At 40.5% G+C, this 20,413-nt stretch overlaps 1 protein-coding gene across 1 annotated transcript; it reads right to left on the bottom strand.

Annotated features, from left to right (window-relative positions):
- Positions 1–9,729: 9,729 nt before the first annotated feature.
- On the bottom strand, positions 9,730–15,300 carry LOC310960849 (heparan sulfate glucosamine 3-O-sulfotransferase 2-like; the record flags this gene model as incomplete). Its single annotated transcript, XM_083932676.1, has 2 exons — positions 14,780–15,300; positions 9,730–10,348 (listed from the first exon to the last, which is right to left on the bottom strand). Exons 1-2 carry the CDS (start codon positions 15,271–15,273, stop codon positions 9,730–9,732), a joined length of 1,113 nt encoding a protein of 370 aa, XP_083788802.1. The 5' UTR covers positions 15,274–15,300.
- Positions 15,301–20,413: the final 5,113 nt, after the last annotated feature.

The raw sequence follows: 20,413 nt of genomic DNA, 5'->3' as shown, positions 1-20,413 counted from the left end.
ATAGTTTAATAAATGTTAGCTTTTCTTAGAACAAGTCCAAAAGGATCTACCGATATCTGGAGATGCTGTCCGTCACCATTCAATCTATTCATTCAATCCTTTTCTTAAATGACAATTTCTTAAAGCAAGACTATATAACTTTTGAGAGAAGAAATAACTTATTTATTCTCTTACAAAAGAAGAATTCACAAGTGTTAATATGCACCAGGAATGTTGAAACTACAGCTTCACTTGGTCTGGTTTGACCTTAACCACTGGCTTATGGCAGGAGCTAATATTAGCTAGCATTAGCCAACTTTAGATGGATATTGCTAGGTAGATAGACAGATACATAGATATCTGTTATACAGACTTTACTGAGTATGTTTAGACTTTGTAACTCCTCTCCTCTTGTGCTACTGTAATTGCTATTTGCAGGCCAAAATGGACTCTGAGAGAAATGAAAAAAAAGCTGCACAAACTAGCTTTAATTTACTGCCATTTCCCACTGTTTCATCACTGAAAACAATTCAGGAGACAACATTTATTTGGACAGATGTTTGCTTGCTGGTCGGATCTATAGCCTATTAAAGCCATTCTTACCTTTCTGGCATTTTTACACTTTTCTTTTGTTATCTTAAAATGCTCCCTAATAAGCATATGGCACTCGTAAAATAAAATAAAATAAATCCACCGGGTGTTGAAACTCATCAATATTTAAATTCTGACTGTAAGAGTTAGTAAGAAACAGCAAAGAACTGACAATGACTGACCAAGGCGAGAGCAAAAAGAAGACATTCATTAAAAGCTGCACTAAAGAAAAAAAACATGATGCGTCATGATGAGATGGTCACAGAGTTTCTGCTGGACAGGTATCCTTGAACGCAACATTACATGTGATAACAGCATCCAGATGCCATCAGTTATCAGCTGTTATGTAATATTTAATGTTCCCTAAACAGCTTGTGTTGTTAATGATCAATCCTTCTGTTGATCTTATTACAGGACTTTCTGTCAGTTAGCCTGAAACTCTCTGGAGCTGACTCAGGCTATATTTCCCTCTTGGTGTATCTTATTCATTGCAGGCCCAGACACAGCTGCAGACTTAGAAGATAATGGTCACCGTCACTCTGTAACATTCTGCATTTCCTAGCTGGTGTGGATCCTTTATGTCATGTTAATGCATTAAAGCCAATGAGATGTTAGAACGTCTCCTCTTGCTTCCTAGTGTAAGAACCTGAGCTTTGCTGTTCAGCCTTAGAGTCGAGGTGGCTTCACGCATTACTTTGTGTTGACGACTCTTCTGTTTCTCCTTGATCAAGAATAATTCTTCGTTATCAGACATACAGGCCTCTGGCATATTGTCTTCTTTCTGGCACCACAATAAATTCTTCCCTAATATCAGTTACTGACTACTGTAATACAGTTTTTTTGTGTAAGGAAGATTATTAGTATCAGGGAGGGAGAAGGAGTTCTTCATGTTCAAATTTTTACTAAGTGCTGTGCGACATGCCAGAAAAGTAAGAATGACTTTAATATAAAGGCAACTGGAGTGGATGTTTCAGAAAGAAGCAAGTCATTTTAGTGTTATTCTGTTTTTTTTTCTTCTCAGCAGATCTGGTTCATTTGATCACTTTCCAGCTGCTACTTTTATTCAAGTTACCTTAGAGTGTGTGAGCCTCCCTGTCCACTTAAGTGCCTTAAATACGTCCAGCAACCAACACCTTTCACAGGAGAAACTGAAATAAAAGAGAACAAACCGCATATATAGCTCCCTACGGGATTTGCTGTTCTTTCATTATTTTTCATTTTCCTCTTGTTTGCCACTCAGAGTTGGAGAAAAGTATTCTGAAAAATACATTTACCAAATGTCTCTTAATATTTCATCTGGAGTAGCCTGAAGAGATTTTTTTGCATTACACCAAGCCACAACATAACTGAATGTATTCTCAGTGTGAGTATTTCTTTTTCTCTGCCGATTTAAAAAACAATTTCAATTATTCACTTATTTCAGGAGCGAGCATGTCAATTATTTCTCTTCTCTTGAGTCCAGTGATGCAGTACTTTACTTCCCTTTTAATTGGAGATGAAATATCTAGTGAGCCCTAAGTGCATTGGGAGTAGAGAGCTGCTTTTTAGGCTATGCAATATACATGACGTGTCATGTGGGACATCCGCGGCTGAATTACGTAATCCAGAGCGGTGAGTAGTGCCTTGAAAACAACTTGAACACCCAAGTGCTGTTGTTTGTGGACCTGGGGCAATTCCCATGAACTGCTAGTGTTAGTCCTTTAAGTATCTTTCTGAAGGCATTTGTGGTCACAAAAGATATTTGAGGATACAACCACCAATCATAGTACCAACTTGCAGCTTTAACTGTAAGATAGTTTGGACTTTAGTGCTTTGATTAATTCATTCCCTGGCATTTTTGGGCAACTTAGTGCTGTTTCTGCCTAAATTGGGGATATACTTAAAACCTGAACCTGTAAAATGCCTGAGACCCAGCAGTCAGATTCCTCCCATTGGCTGCACGTTAATTCCTCCTGCTTACATGATGCACAGTCGTGGTAGCTGGAATCCCAAGGCCGTGCCAATGCAGAGGACTAATCAGGATGCTAGAGAGCAAGGTGTGAAGTGTCAAAGTTGGACATACAGCCAGCGCATGTCTGCCGCGCTTCCTCTGACACTCATCCTACACCATTGGCTGTGCAAAGAGTGATTGACTGCTAGGTTGATTATGCTTCTTCCAGCCAGGTGGTTGGCAGGCAGAGAGACGCATATCACCAGATTGCTGCATCAGCCAAAGTGTGAGGCCACAGTTTCTGGCATGAGTATGTCTGGATGAACATCACAGGAATAATAAAAAGATGCAGGGATGTCAATCATCACCCAAAATGTTTGTTTTTTTCCACTCCTCATTTTGTTGGCAGCATACTCTCCATCTTGTATCTTGTATCATTAGGGGTTTTTGCCTTTTGAGTAAGGCTGAGATGGAAGACAGGCAAGGCTGTAAAAAAAACAAAAAACTTGAGGATTCTTGTGTTCTTGTGTGTGTGTGTGTGTGTGTGTGTGTGTGTGTGTGTGTGTGTGTGTGTGTGTGTGTGTGTGTGTGTGTGTCTTTGATGTTGTGGAGTTTCATGGAGGCAAATAACACTTTGATATTTCATAAGCCATCTCTGCAAAAAAAAGAAGAAAAATGTGGGTACCAACATCTGTACACAAACTCTGTCAAAGATGAGGTTTGAAATTCCACTAGGCTGGAAGATTTGTAGTTGTTTTGGCCCCAGATATATGTCTTACACGCAGCGCAGTTTCTGAAAGTTCCAATTTTCCAGAGGACTAGTGAATGAATAACTGTCCTGTTTGATTTTCTGAGGAAGATAAATCAGTGTTTGGATGAACATAAAAGGTAATGTATTCATAAAAGCTGTGATGAGTGCAGCTGTCTCCAGCATCTGACATCCAATCTGAGACAAGCCGCCCGGGGAGGTTGGACCATCCTCCACTGTGTGAACGTGTGTGTGTGTGTGTGTGTGTGTGTGTGTTTGTGTGTGCATTGATGTTTACAGGCACAACAAAGAATGTATTGTCTGATAGAGTGCAATATAAATTTATCTGAAGTAAAGCACTGCAGGATTATTTCTAAAAAATAACAAGGATGAGATCTGACATTGTCTTTATAACTTAGATCGACTAATAGGCTTATCAATGCTTAATGAAGCTCAATATTTGAAGGGTGGGTTATGATTAAAGATGGCCAGTCAATCAAAAATATTAGTAGATTAATAAACGTAGACATATCAATATCATATAGCTTATACAGATGTTATGTATTAAATATATACATGTGCAGGAAAAAAGTCTTGCATAATATCTGCCTAATGTGGGTAATGTAAATATAATATCAGTAATGCTTATTATTCAACCTTAAATCCAATACCAAGTTTTAAAGGTCCCATGTTATGCTAATCTTTAGGTTCAGGCTTATATTTTGTGTTTCAACTAAAACATGTTTACATGCTTTAATGTTCAAAAAACACATCATTTTTCTTATACTGTCTGTCTGAATATGCCTGTATTCACCGTCTGAAAAGCTCGGTTAGCTCCTGTCTCTTAAAGACCCCCTCCTGAAAAGTTCCTGTCTGCTCCAATCAGCCTTTCTGCACTCTCAGTGTCTCTGTGTCGTTGCTGCAGCTAGGTAATTACTTAAACAGCACTGTAGTGTCCCTTTCTACCCATATATAGTATAGTTGTGACATCACAACCTTACAGAAGTCCTGACGGCTCGTTTAAAGGCGCAGTTTCTGAATACGGGCTGTGTGCATTTCCTGTGGATTACATTGCGCACCTCAACCTGCTTTATAATAAAAAAGTTTTTACGATGGGATCTTTAATGTGGTAATATAAATACAGTTTCAATACTTCTTATAATCCAACCCTAGATAGAATAGAAAATCTTTTAGTAGAAATTGTTTAAAATGTAGTCTTCACATAAAACTTCCATTTCATATCTGATCCGTCTGCCTGTACGCCATTCGGTCTTACCCAATTGTTGTATTTAAAACGTATCAAGGCATTTCTACAACAAACCAAGACTGGCATGTAATTTAAAATAGTTTCACACATCAGCAGGCGTATCCACAATCATCCCCAGAATTTCATCTAGGTTCAGTGTGTCCCTCCTTTTAGACTGCTCCGTATGTTGAAAAAAAAAACTCAACATATAAATAGTACAGAAATAGCCTACTGATAACATTTCCATTGTTTGACAATGAGGAAGACTATTTGGACATTAAAAGCAGGAGGAAGGTAGAGATGCTCTACCTGACTGTGTTGCTCCAGCTTTGCAAGGCCTCCTGCTTCTAGAGCGCTGCCACATGGTGTAAACCCTCATCAAAATCCTAACGTGCCGCATGTCGACTCAGGTGTGGTTTGGCGTCCAGGGGTTGCTGATACATCAGATGTGTTTTGGTTTTCTAGGGGATGTGAGGTTCATCTGGAGGCAGCCTTGGGATGAGGCTTGTTATTCTCCTCAGTGAGACACGAGGCACGCACTCTAATTAGAACACATCTCCCGGTGAGAGAGATGCTGAGGTCTGACTACTCCTCCAATCTAATCAGCTTTCTACCTCACTTTAGCTGCTCTGCGGAAAACAGACTCCCGCTCGTCTGACAAACGGATGCAACAACGAGGAGATGGCACTGAATGACTGTTTCTAATTCGGAGGACTTTGCAGGATTTCACAGATCTGAATCTTGAAAGGGCACGCGCCCAACAAAATCTCACACGTTTGTCATCACCCTCTCGCTCTCTGCAGGAGTTAAAAAGGGACGGCGGGCACGGTGGCTGTTGATTGATAACGTAGATGCAAATGAAAGAAAGAAATTGCTACTTTTGGACACTGTTTTGTCAAACATATCACATGGGAGCACAGTCGATATTTAGAGTTAATTTAACTTGAAACTTTATTTCCATTAGGCTGCACTTCTCTTCTTTACTTCCCTTTTCTCCATGAGCTTAATAGAGCACACATGCTTATTATTAAGTGCCATCCCCACAGACCGCAGTTCCAACACTGGTCTGCAAATAGTTGTAGAACATGTATCATTACGTACTTGAGACTGTGCCACAGTTGTCAGCACTTCATTTTAATTTGGCTCCTAAGCCACTGGTGATTTTGACCACTGGGACATCCTGTCGACTGCAGAAGTTAAACTATTCTGAAGCATTCGGACTGAACGAGGTACACTGCTGAATCTCTTCCTCCACAGTGTCAGCTGCTGTCTCACTCGGATACCAGGGAACCTCATTCTATCTATGTGTGAACATGAAAAAGGACAAGGAATGCAGTGCTGAATGTGCGCTATTTTAATTCAGTGCAGCTTAACTAGAGCGTGTATGTAAGATGGCTTTTCCTGCAGGCATGCATCAAATACTGTTGTTGCATCGTTAGCAATCACACTGACTGCAATATTAACGTTTAAAGGAAGGATTCCTTTTGAAAGAATCTTACTTCTGAACTTATTAAAAACCCCAAAGAGTGTGTGTGACATTTAAAGGGATAGTTTGGAATTTTTGAAGAGGGTGAAGGTACTTATCCACGGCCAGTGTATTACCCACAGTATAAAAAAATAGCATTATATGTCTGTGCTGGTCCTTGAAGTCTTATTATTAGTCTCAGCATATACTAGTGCTCAACAGTAAACACTGAACCCTTCAGCTCCTTCAGGCATCATGAGCATTAAATAATGCTCCATAGGTATGGAATTATGTGAATTGTACTAAGTTATAGTTAAAGTCCAAATATCAAACACATTAAACATAATCTAGGGAAATGGTCCATTTAGTCCTAATGTTTCATAACAGCAAGAAAAAATGAATAAATGAATCAACACAATAGTCACACATCGGTTTTAACTAATACTCATTAGGCTTAACAAGCACCTCATTAGCTGGAGTGCAAATAGGTCACGTCGTAGTGCTCCAAAATGCAAAGGATTTCAAGATCTGCATGGGCTGCTTCCTGAGGGAATTCATATTTGAAGCTGAGTGTGTGTGAGAGTGAGAGAGAGAGAGAGAGAGAGGGAGAAAGAGAGAGAGAGTTTTGACCTGCACGCAATCTCTGGAGAGCCGTTCACTAGCAGAGTCTAATCAGACCCTTGCTGGTGCTCGTTCAAGGGGATTGCTCCTCTGCAGCCCTCAGGCCTAATTAGGACCCATGTGTACCATACAGAAAGCTGCTTCTCTCAATGACGACTGGATAGACGCTCACCTGCGAGCGCTCAAAAAGCCACCGAAATGAGCTGCCGGTGAGCACGATGACAAGAAGGGCATCAGAGGTGGTGCGGCCACGCCGCCCATACGCCCCCCACCTGGAGGTCGTATGGGTGTAATGAATGCTAGGACCGGGAGAGAGACGAAGAGTGAAAGAGAACCTGTGAGGAGAGTGAGAGAGACAGAGAGAGAGAAAGGGGGAGACGTCTGGGCTGAGAGAGGGTCACAGAGTGAACCATCTTTCATGATTTTTCTCCTAACAATGTGAGCATTTGCAGAAGATGCAAAGAATGGAGAGAGAGAGAGGGAGAGAGAGAGAGAGAGAGAGGGGGGGGGGGGAGTCTGAACACACACCAGAGTAAAAACAAGAGCAGGTTTTAGGCTTCCTGAGCTCCACTTTCTGTGTTTCTGTCAAACACCAAGAAATCTTCAAAGGATATTCTGTTACATGCAGATTTCAATGGAGCGTTAGATGGAGGAGTATTCAAACAGATAAAAGTACTAGACTTCTGAGGTATGTAGATAACAGAGAGGACCAACATGTCCTACATTTCACTGCAGAGAGAAATCATTATTAATGAGTTTTATTAGGAAACAGATTCTCGGAGTTCAACGTTCTATTATTTGTGATACCGAAGGATTCACATTCAAATGCTGAGTAAGTTGCTGCTGTTCTGTCTCTGTCTACTTCAGGGAGCTCTCACACTCTATATGCACTGTCAACGCGTCTGCTTACTCTTGTGTAGGATCTATCTTTTACGATATAATCATTGCTTAGTGTTGTATGTGAAAAGCTCATACGAGGTTCAAATATTATATTTATACGCACAAGGGAAGAAGTAAAGGGAAGGTAACACATTTGCATTTAGAGGGGACCTAGAACTAAATTACACTTTAACTACGTTTAATTTCCCAGTACATATTGAATTAGACAATAACAATAAACCTCAATAGTTTGAGTGAAAGCATATGTATTCAGCTCCCAAAATAACATATCCCTACAAAACTAGTGTATTTTATCATGTATTTAAAAAACAAAAACATCTATATCATTTAGACATACTCCGAATTTAATTCCCCAAAGTTAAAAAAAACAACTTCAATTCTAATATAATTTAATTTCAGTATAATTTTCCCTAATTTTTTCTCTCTCTTTTTTCATTTTTCAGTCCCAATACTGATATCCATAAACCCATATCGATACCAATACCTAGGCTTTGGGTATCAGTACACATCTGATACCAGTGTTTAATTAATACGCTGTATGTCTCACTGTGTGGAAGTGACAAGGATCATTTTTTTATATGTAAGGCAACATCAAACCTAACTTCAACATTGCATTCCTAACTTTATAAAATATATATTTTTAAAAGCAATATAAATATTAATAAAACCATAAAGAATAAAAGGCTTAATGAATTGAATAAATCGGCCCCATTGTCAGATACCCGGTCCAACTATTTGAGCCAGTATCTGATATCGGTATCAGTGCATCCCTAATTACTGTAAGCCATAATCATTTCACTTATTTTAAAACAAATGAATACAGTGTAATTTATTTCTAAGGTCCTATCCCAACTCATTATCTCACCTCTTGTCTGCTCCCCACGTACCCATAGGTATTGGTACTCCATATACTGTACTAAATAATACCCTTCACATTTAAAGTGTTACCTATAGCATCATGAAGCGTCATTTGGAATTTGAGTACCTCATCACAAAATGTACTCTTGGACCCCCGTGCATGTACCGCAAAGTAGTTTCCCCCTTTGTTTTTACAGTATTGTATCAGGCTGGCTTTAGTATTCACACCGTGTAGCCAAATCCAAAACTTTTTTACTGCAATCATGTGACACGCAGTCCCAGAATTTATCTGATAGCCTGCCACAACTAGGTGTTCCCTGCTTTGTCTTTGAAAAAAGTGATTGAAATTCCTAACAGCTACAGCCCGCTCCTCCACCTACCACCGCCGAGGCACACAGCAAACCTTAAAGAACGCAATAAACCTCAAAGGGTGTGTTTTCAGTAGCAACATTGGCGACGAATGTCAGAAGTGTCGGTGGACTTATCTGTTGAAAACCATGATTTTACCGACAAGATATGAAACGGGAGGCGTCGTACAGGATCAGGGGTCCTATTCGCAGAGAAAAAGCGATTCAACATCGAGGCGAAGGTTTCAGATGAGACAGAATTAAAACTGCCGAAAGTGTTTTGTGCTTCTGTTTCATTTTAATAAAGTTCAGGGACAAGCATTGCGGCTAAGGCTGTGATTAAATATGTTTGTAACAAAAATACTGTATAAAGATGGGTTTTGCAAATAAAGCACAGAGAACAAAGTGAAGCGCTGCATATACTCAACAGCATATACTAACTTACCCGATTCATGCTGGAAAGAATGTGACAGAAAATCTCCACCCTGTATAGAAACTGATGAGACCGACAGTTAAGTGATATTAGGTGGTTCATACTTACGTTATGGCTTTACATTTCAGATTTACCACCACAGTGCTGCAGCTTAATTCTGCTCTCCCTGAAGACCTCACTGACATTTTCCAAGGTCTTGCTTTCAAGCCCTGCCTTGATTAGTGAAGCAGGTTTTAGGAGGAGCTAATCCCATTCTCTGGATCTCGCTTTTATATATATATAAACCAGTCAGCACATGGAGACTCTAGTCAGCAATACTACACAGTAACACAAGCAGAAATCACATGATCCAGAAGCTGAAATGACGGCTATATCTGGCAACAAACAGGATGCGGTTGCTGGCTGGTAACTGATCATTCCGAGTGCATAGCAGTGTCATCTTAGATTTTTCACTGTTCATTAGTGTCACTTCAAAAAAAAAAAATACTGCTTCTGCCGTTTCACTTGAAAATGATCTGGAGACAGCGAATAGTCCGCCTTATAGCTGTTTCAGGCAAACCATTTCAAAACAAATATCTTTCTTGTGCCATTTAATTATATCTCTCAAATCTCTACTCCCACCTGAAATCATGACCGACCATTTCATAAAACTTGACATTGTAAGGTCTATAGAAGTCTCGCAGTTGCTCGATAGCATCTCTGTCTATTTGCACGTGAGTCCTTCCCTTAGACTTGCCCAAGCAGCGAGGTGAGCCGCTGCTCTCCGGCTTCTTAAGGCAAGGGAAGCCTTTGGTGCGGTTGAAATAGAAGTGTTTGTCGGTGACGATGCGTTTTAACCCGAGGAAGTCTTGCACCCGAGCCAACTCCCCCGCTGGGTCCGTTATGAGACGTTCTCCGCTCACAAAGTGGATCTGGGCCAGAGGGAAATAGCGGAGCCAGTTCTCAAGGTGCAGGGCGTACAGTCCGATCCGAATGGCGTTCCAGGACGTGTCCACAATACCCAGGCTCTGGTTTCTGAAGGCCAGATCCTGGAAGCTCAGCAGGTCAGGAGTTTTGGATAAAGTCTGTGTGTAATCTGAAATTGCGCGAGTGACGGGGTCACGCACCACCACGATGAGCTTGGTATCTCGGGACATGGTGGCGATCCGGTACGGCGTCTCTTTTGTCACAAAGTAGCTTGGCGTCTTCTCCATTGTGATTTGGCTTTCAAGAGTCCTTGGCATTAAAGCTCTGAATGAAAGATAAAAACACAAATTCCCATAAGAGAAAGGTTTCTCATTTACAATTATTTAAGTGTATTTTTATGACATTTTCTTGCTGTTTTGAATTTTTCATACATTCAGACACAGAGGACGACACAATGTCCTTGGATTCACTCTGTTGAAAGGAAAAAATACTGTCTATTTAGAGCAGATTACACAAGTGAGTTTTCAAAGGCACAAATGCACCCTAACTGAGAAGCTCCAGTTTGGACATGAACCCAGTTTCCCAGTTGATGTAAATGATAATAGGATGCAAAGTCATAGTAGTGTGTTGTCGCAGGAGACTTGTCTCGCAGACAGCTCTCCTGTGCATCAGCCCAGCTGGTTCAAGAGTAATAAATCACTGTGAATGCAAACAGAACACATACAGCAGAGTGACTCTGTTAGGTTACTTCTGGGTCTTCAAACTAGGCCATGGTTGTCCCTGAAGGAAATGATTTGAACAGGTGTGCCTTCACAGAGTCAAAGTTTGAAACGATCAAAGGACAATGTCTGCATAGAGCTACAATTAACAATTATTTTCACAATTGATTAACTCATCTATCATTTGGTCTATATAACATTAGAGAACATTTTAAAAATGTCCAGATGATGGCCTGTTATACTTTCCTAGGTGATGTCATAAAATGTCTTTTATTACTGTATCTGATCAGCCGTCCAGCGACTACAAATATTAAATTGTCTATAATGTCTGGACAAAAACAAAGCTAATTTTCACATTTCAGAAGCTTACACAAGAGAATGTTTGGATATTATACTTAAAAATGACTTAAACCATTAATCAATGCTTAAAATAGTTGAAGATTAATTTTTTTGTCCCTTGAACTTGATTAATTGACTAATCGTTGCAGCTCTTACTGTAAACAAAAGCCCCTTCAGTGTTGACACTTTAGAGCATCTTTCAAATGATTTTGATGGTTTTTGTTTGTAGAAAAAATAGAAAATCCAGATGAAGATTGGTGCAGTGTATAGAGGTTTTCTCAAATGAACTCTGGACATTCTCCAGAGTGTCCCTTTCACACGTGTAGCACACAACAGAGAGATTGTCAGTGCCAGACGTGTTCTCATTTATTGGAAATGCACATGGTGCGGATTACACTGCGGTCACGTAGCCATTTTGCAATTTAATTTAATATAACAGTCTCTTGCCATTCCATGAATTTATCTGTCAAATTCACCACGACCCTTACCGACATAAGTTCTCGAATATCTTCGTAAGAAATTTTCGTATTTGCGCAGGTGTTTTTCTTGCGATTTTGTGGCACTTGCATGGTATAAATGTCATCAACATGCCCACTCACTCACTGTGAATTTTCAGGACACTGAGCGGCTCTATCCACATATGCTCAATCAGACATTACACAGACTTTGTAGCAGGGAGCTGCCACGGTAAAGTCTGTTTATTGTCTGGGCCAATTGATTTGAACACTTGAATTCTCACATACAGCATCTCTGGTTAATGTCAAGGTAAGTTCAGGGTTGCACTGCATGTGTGAAAGGTACTTAAAGTGTAATTCCGGCAGAAAATCCTCCCATAGTCTTTTTCGGCACCTACATACATCAAGTAATCCATGTGAGGGCATTAAAACAGCTTTTTTAACCACTAATACCGCTCAAAAAAACACCAAACCTCTGCAGTAGCATGGTAAGTATCCCTACACATAAAACAAACAAATCAATAGTTTCCTTCCTTTAGGATTGCATTTGCTAATTGACTTGAATGGACTTTACTACAAGAGGAGCTGGTACAGGGGCCAGTAGGTGAGTCTTTCAAAACACTCGCTAACTACGTTATTGGTGCTTCGTTTTATGTGTAGGGACTCTTATAATGCTACTGCAGAGTGTTATTTTGTAAGCAAACTTAGTGGTTAAAAAAAGCAGTTTTAATGCCTTCACCGTACTGACCTGAGCTAATCAGTGTTAGCCATGTTCGGCTGTTAGTCGGTGTTACTGTACCTGATTTCTCTGTTAATAGTTTATACATGAAAAAAAACTTGCCCCCTGGGCACCTCCCTAGGGAGGTGTTCCAGGCACGTCCAGCTGGGAGGAGGCCTCGGGGAAGACCCAGGACCAGGTGGAGAGATTATATCTCCACACTGGAACGCCTCGGGATCCCCCAGTTAGAGCTGGTTAATGTGGCCCGGGAAAGGGAAGTTTGGGGTCCCCTGCTAAAGCTGCTGCCCCCGTGACCCGACCCCGGATAAGCGGATGAAGATGAGATGAGATGAGATTTGTGAGGCTGGTGATTTCGCTGATACACTCGATAAGCAACACATTGAAACATCTGGAAAAAATTAGCTCTGGAACATCAAAAGGAACACAGCCCACTGAAGAGGGTACAGATGAGATCCCTGTGATCACACACTTGAAAGGTTTGTTGTGCAACCGTAGTCTTTACCACTGCTCTGACTCGGGTTATTATTGCATTTCTTCTCATTTGTACATCAGAATGAGTCTACTATTCAAAACAATAGTTTGACCTTTACTGATGAGTGTTTACAAGAGAGTTTCCTGAGAAGCAACTGTTTGTTTTTAAAGCGATCCTCAAAAGTCACCGGACATTTGACCTTTTCTCGCCAGCTTTGACAGCTGGCAATCAAAGTGCGGTAATAGGCGAGGGTTCGCATCTGGTTCACATTTCCAAGACACATCTCTGAGATGAAAAGGGCTTTGGCCGCCAACCGTCCTGAAGAGTGCCAATTAGTGGGCATACTTTCATTTTATAATTATCTAATATTACTGATACACATCCCTCCTGCAGCCTGTGTGACAGCCTATCATTCACGTGTGTGAATGTGTGAATTTGTAATTAGGAGTTTAAATACGGATGAGGATGTTTCATGTATGGGGTAGTTTATATAGAAACTCTCTTATTAAGCTGCACTCACTTAAAGCTGCTTCATGTACTGTAGCATTTCAGAAATAAATCCTTTCTTAAATATTCATTTTGAGATTAGTTTAAGGGCCATACAAACTAGACAATCGTTCAGTGGCCTGCCGGCAACAGCAGGTCCTCACGCTGCAGTTTACAGTGTTTTCCTCGAGAGGTTGGATTTTATGAGAAATGTGATGAACTGCTCCACAGTACATCAAAACACGAGGGCCCCTTCTCTGCCGATGTAAACAGAGCTCAGGCATCCGCATTCTCCTGCAATAAGAACGTGAAATGAGTCGAGAGACTGCAGAAAATACAGCCAGCATGTGTATCCACCTCAAAATGTAATGTACATAGAGGCACCAAGGGGAGGGAGGGGGACAAGTGGCAATTTTGACAGTAAGCAGCAGATTTAACGTGGCGTTCACTTGTTCTATACAATAACTGGCACGAGACAGAAGCCACATTTTTTAGCCTTTCAATGAATTATTTGTACAGTTGTGTACTTAAAGAAGTTTCCTGTCAGAAAACACCCTCAAGAATAGATAGGCTTATAATGACATTTTTATTTTGAAAGAAGAAAAAAAGCCATACTGACAAACTACAGCTAGCCTGAACTCCCTTTAAATTTTAAGTGTAGAAAAGTGGACTTAAATTAGACATTGGAGTTGTCATCATCGTCATCATTATCCTCACCATCGTCATTTTACATGACTTTTATATCCTCATTATTCAGTTGGGGAACAGGCCTTTAAGCAGATATGCAGTTTAGGATACAAGCACAGACGACCACCAACCTTAAAGGAGAACTTTTCCCATTTTCACGATTCAGCCATGTCATTCCTATGGTCTAACACAGCCCAATAATATTAGTAAATATGAACAACTATCTCCCAAATCCAAAAACTAGAGTGCTAAAACTCAAATTTAGTTTGTCATGTCATCAAGTATAGGTACGTGTGGGCAGTGAATTGGGAAAGGCCTTACAGATGACACTCCCCACCAAGGGAAATAAGTCATTTTCTGTTCCACAACTAGCAGCACTACAACAGAATAAAGCTCATTTGGGTATGAAAAAAAACCCAAAAAAGAAAAGAAACTAGTCTCACATTAATTCTCTGTGGTGCAGCGCCACACTTTATACTTGATTACCACAATTTTGAGCTTTAGATTCTGGATTTGTGAGACAGTTTTTCAACTTTACTAAGACTTGGACTGTCTTCGACCATAAGAACATGAATACATTTTGAAAACGGGCACAGTTCCCCTTTAAATATCCAGAAACTCCAAGGAGTCTTTGAAGGCACCAACCACTAATCAAGGCTGGTAATTACTCTATCTCTCTTACAGAACTGAAAAAAAGCCACTGGTGTAATTCAGTTTTAAGTGTCTAAGTGTAGAAACCTTTAAAATGATCTTGGCACACACCCTGATGATCGTGTGTTTGCAAGTTATCTATTTGGAGATTACAAGAGCATTGGAACGGCAAATGTACCTGTGCAGGTGAGTCATGCTCTTACTAACCTGTACCACTCCAGGCCTCTATCATAGTTCCTGTCGAAGAAGTGTGTCTCGGTGCCAGCCGCTCGCACGTCCGGGTGAATCCGTATGAACTCCAGAACAGCTCTGGTGCCTCCCTTTTTCACGCCAACTATTATGGCGTTCGGTAACTTTTTATTCCCAAACTTTAAATTACCCATGGGGGGACTGGGCGTGTCGATGTGGAGAATCGAAGGAGGTCTTTGGTCGGATTTCAGCCGAGACGAATCGACGCTGCTCGGTCTCGCGTCCGACTGGAAAACGCAGGACGGTGATTTCTGAATGCGCCTTTTGGCTCCATCGGCCGGGGCGCGCTGACAGCTGGGCGTCGGATCACCTGGCTTTTGCATGATGGTATCGGCGGGGAATAGTGCACAGTAGCACAAATAAGAAAGGAAAAAGGATAATAAACAAATGGATGTCCTTGTTAGCCGGTGCGAGAAGGGAAGAAGTCGACTGAAGAGGAGCACGCATGCCATCTCTCCATGGATATGAACAGTGCATGGTTTTCTAATTGATTGCGTTTCGTCCTTTCTGATTGTTTGGGTGGTTTGAGTGAAGCCGAACTATCCACTGTCTCCCAAGCAGGACAAAATAAATAAATAAATAATACAACAACTTCTGCAGTCTTGTCAGTTGGTAGACAACACTTCCATCAATTCATCGCGGAGCGTATTAACACAATCCATCTGCGTCCCCGTCTCTTCACTCCACTTCATTCATTGAAAAAGGCATCCTTCGCTGCGCGCTGAGTTTTGGGAAATGACACCCTCCTGTACAACTCCTGGACGTCTCCATGGTCACCGGAGGAGAGCGAGAAGCAGTGGGAGTGCGCTCTCTGACAGCTCCGCACCGGCTGAGCGACAGACAAATACTTCAACACGGTGACGTCACAGCATCTTGGCAGACAAAAAAAAGTATTCATCCCTCTCCCCTCATTCATCTTTCTTTACTAACTTCCTTTTTTTTTGGCACACTGTGTAGCTGCTGCATAGTAAATAGTATATATGTATATATATATATATATATATTTTTTTTGCCAGTTGAATGCATCCCCATATGTGAATCCAGCAGGAAGAGATGCAGTCTAGAATTTGAATAAGTTTAAACGTGGCTGATGTAGGTGGCAAGGATGAAGCAACAGCAGTGATCAAAAATGAGAATGAAAAAAAGAAAAAAGAGTTGTGACATTTCATCTGAAGATGAGTTCAGAGTCATTTGCATCACCAGCACATGATAAATCAAAACATTTTGGACGCAACACATCCAGTGAAGTTTCCTCTTTCTGTATCAACTGGGCCAGTCAGTTGAGTTTTTACTTGAGAAAGGATTACTCAGTGCTTAAAATCAGCCCTCAGAGTGCTCATGAGAATACATCAGTAATTCAACATCTATAATTCAATGACAACTGGGTGAATCTGGATCTGCTGACGGCGATGAGGACCAGAAAATGTGATCAAAAGCTCCAGAAAAAGTTATACATACATTGATTGTGATTGTGTGTTTTTCTACTGCTGGTCCAAATAAGACACTTTATACCTCAAAAAAAGCGCTCAGGTTGTCCAGTGTTGATACTCCACAGTTAAAACTGAGTGATTATTAGTTGAGCTGAAATGATTCATCGATATATCGATCAGTAGAGCGACGAACATATTTTGATAATCAGGTTATTGTTTAAGTCCTTTTTAAGTATAAATGCCGTAAAATCACTAGTTCCAGTTCATCCAGTGATAATATTTGCTGTTTTTTTGTAATCCTACAGGTAAACTGAATATATTAGTGTTTTTGATGGATAGAAACCAACACTTTTCACTATTTTCTGACATTTTATCACCCAAACCAAATGTAACCAATAATGCAAATACTCACCAACACATCCTCAACCTTTTTTGGGGTCAGTATGTGAGGCATTACAATAATGCAGAACTTTAAACTACAGCAATACCTGTGTTTATATTCTAACATCACTCCTTTGATAACTATTTCCACTTGATTTTATGACTTGACGGAAAAACTACTCTTGATCCTGAGATGCCGCTTGTGACAACAACAAAAGACAAATAGATTCATTAACTTTCTTTGTTGAAGCACCTCTCTTTCCTCTTACATCATTTCATCTGTTTTGAGTTTGCAGATGACAATATAAGACCCTGTACAGCGTTGTCAGCACTCTCCCTTTAGTATTGATTTATTAAGACAGGATTGCCATGCATTTCTTGGATGGAGACCACTCATTTTGTAAACCACAGCATGGCTGGGTTAACCGAGTCAGAAATGCAGCCCATGACCCAGAGCCTGAGTTTTCTTTGAGCCTCAGAGCAGTAATGTTTAGTTCTTCTTTGGCATCACTTCCTTCCAAACTGAGAAAGTGTTTTGGGGTGTTGGCGCGAGCACAGAGAGCAGGGCGGGTCATCCCTCTTAGTTTCCCCATGACTGATACAAATGCAGACAAGCCGGAGGAGGAAACAGAAGAGGATAAAAGCTCCCTGGACTGTGGAGACGCACAGGGAGGAGTTGAGGTGTCACAGCGGTGCTCCCGCGGGTGTCTGCACCCAATCTCAGAGGCCTCTGATTAAAGAATGATTTATAGTGGCTGGTCGGAGAGGCCCGCTCAGCAATCCGTCTAGTGAATGAGATTTTTCCTCAGGAAGAGGGCGGGTAAATCAAACCTTGGGGTGAAAAAGCCTGCAGACCTCAGCGATAGGGCTCGGTGATTAAATGTTCTAATCACCTCTGTTGAGTGTGGTGCTTGTATCTGTTGCTTGTTTTTGTATTGGTCATACCTTAAATCAGTTTAACCCTGGTATAATTTAGCAGCATGTCTTGTTTTAGGTTATTACAGAATAGAGCGTCATCCATTTAAGACTGATGTACTGTGACAGAAGAACAATGTTGAACAATTTATGTCAATGCCATCTTACACAGATTACATCAGCCCTGTCTCCTAAAAATTACGTTCCGATACATTGGAACTGCATTTTCAATTACGTTTCGAGGGAAACATATTTTGTTCTGTGTTACGTTTTTGACATGTCACAAAAATGCTTCTAATCAAAGTTCATGAAAGTCTACGTAGGGATATCAGGATGGGGATTTTCAGAGGAGAACAAAGACACAAGCCCTTTATGTTGAGATTAACTAGCAGATTACGTTTTCAAAGAGGTTGGTTTCAGCTAGTGGTGCCCAAGCTTCATGAAGCATTAATTCAAGGCTCAAGGTATGGCAATTCAGTGTGTTTTCAACCTTTTGTTAAACAGACAGATGGTGCTGTTTGTTTAACAAAAGGTGGAAAACACACTGAATTCAAGATTCAAGATGGCTGCCAGGGTGCAGACACAAAGTTGGGCAAGAGCGTTTGCTTAAAAAATCATCCAAAAAGCAAATAGGACCTTGGATTGTGCTATCAACGTATTCCTTTGTTGTTTGGATAACTCTTTATCTTTTGTTAAGTTCAACTTGACCAAGAAAAAGGGACACTCTAACCTTGTATCCAGCCAGATGGAGTCAGAACATGTTATTCACACGGGTACTGGATTATGACCATGCTAGGCCACCCCCATGTGAGCAGGAAAAGGCTGTTACAGGCAAACCACTCTCGGGTGTTTTTGATCTCTTGCTGATACTTCTTCTGGCTGGTGATGTTGAACTAAACCCTGGGCCAGTGCCAGCTGGGCCTTCACCTTCGCTAGCTAGGCCAACATCACTGCTAACAGGGCTTTCACCTCGGGCAGCCGGGCTAACCACTCTGCTAGCTCAACCAATATCACTGCTAGCTGGGCTGCCCATCACTAGTTTACAACCCATTTCCACAACAACTCAATTCCACCAATGAGAAGCTTTTGCAAAAAATAATAACTAATATCTGAAAATGCTTTAGTATCTCAAATATTGATGCATTTTAAGTTACTTGTTATTTGGAGAACCTTTTCACTTTAATGAGTTAGTATAATACAAACAAACGAAAAACAAATCGTGTGTCTATGAGAGCTGAATGTCCTTGTCTTAACACTGCTGGTCGTCTTTTGGAGATCACTGAATAAAGGCCATAGTATGCCGACTGACCGCTCCATCAACAGCTCTGCTCATCTGTCAGAGGTAAGTGAGGGCTGAGGAGGTAACGTCAGCTCATTCTGACAGTGCCGATACAGATGATCCGAACAATTTTACATTACAGATGGGTGAAGAATCACTCATACAGCTACAGTCTACACCCCCTTTGTAGAAACAGTGTACACAGCAGTGCTTTGCTTAGTGATTGCAGTGATGTTTGTGTGTCAGTGTTATAGTATGAATGTAACTTGAAAGAGACCAATCAAATGAATGATTTATTCATGACCTCGGGCAGTCAAATGGTCTAGCAGTCCAGATGCTGACATTATGAGAAGATATGATGCTTTAACTGGAAATATACGTATAACAGTATTTTTAGCTTCTCCAATGAAAATAAGACGCTGATCCCGCAACAATAAGATGCAAAGAGCTGATATAAGAAGAATACATTTGTCATTATTCAGTCAGTTCCAAAGCCTTCAGCATGTCAGTCAGACACCTTTTCCGTTATAGCCTTAAATGTGTATTTAGTGTCTTCACATTAATTTTTTTTTTTAAGTATATAATAGCTAATTAAATAAGGTAGTGTTTGCCATTGCCATTGTTTGAATAAAGAAGACACCTCTAAAAATCTGGTATATTGTACTGAAAAGTAACGTGTAGTTTCAAATTATTTTTTACTTTATCTGTTAAATCCACAGTATAGGGCAATCATGAAGGTCTAATAACAGCAGCCACATCCCAATAATGTCACAACACCGACACCTGCTGGTCAGATCAAGGCAATGCAGAGTCTTATTTCAGAATGGGACCTGAAGTGAAAGCGAAAGCTTACAAGGCATAAACATTGGATTCCCTGTAAATTTCAGAGGCTGGGGGGTCACGGAACAACAACAACTCCACTATAAAACAGTAAGTCGACTCAAAATATTAAATGCTTGGACATCATTAAAGATATGCTGAATGCTACGGAGCTACAACAGATGTCTATATTGTGTATTCTATAACTATCCCCACCCTATAAAAACCCTGCTGAAGACCTTTTAGGCCACTATGGGTTATTGTAAAAGTTGATGATGATGTGGACAATAGGTTAACCCTTGTGTGTTCACTTTAACTTCTCGTTGATTGGTGTCTCATAGACCTCACTGCTGTATATGGAAAAACAACAATAAGTGCAAAATCATTTTTTTAATTGTAAATATCAAAAGTATTGAAGTGGTCACCCTTAATTGACAAGATTCAGAATTGACCACAAAGTCTTATTGCACCAAAAGAGGAAATATTTTTTATGAAATATGTTTTAATTTTTCATGGACTATGTATGAACAAATACATTTTCCCTTACAGTATTTTGCCAAAAAGTCATTGACAGGCGATGGTGACGAATAGTGCATTATCCAGCATTGTATTAAAGTATATTTGGGACGATCAGACCCCAGAAAGGTCTACTGTAAACTCCCTATTTGACTTTCTATGAACAAACTGTTTTAAACATCAGTAACAAGAAATATAAGATTTAGGTGGAGCAGAGCCGTCAACACCAATCACAGATATGGAGCATGTGAG

This window comes from Echiichthys vipera (genome assembly GCF_963691815.1).
Source record: "Echiichthys vipera genome assembly, chromosome: 18".
NCBI lineage: Eukaryota > Metazoa > Chordata > Actinopteri > Perciformes > Trachinidae > Echiichthys > Echiichthys vipera.
This window is presented reverse-complemented; position numbering and strand designations above follow the sequence as displayed.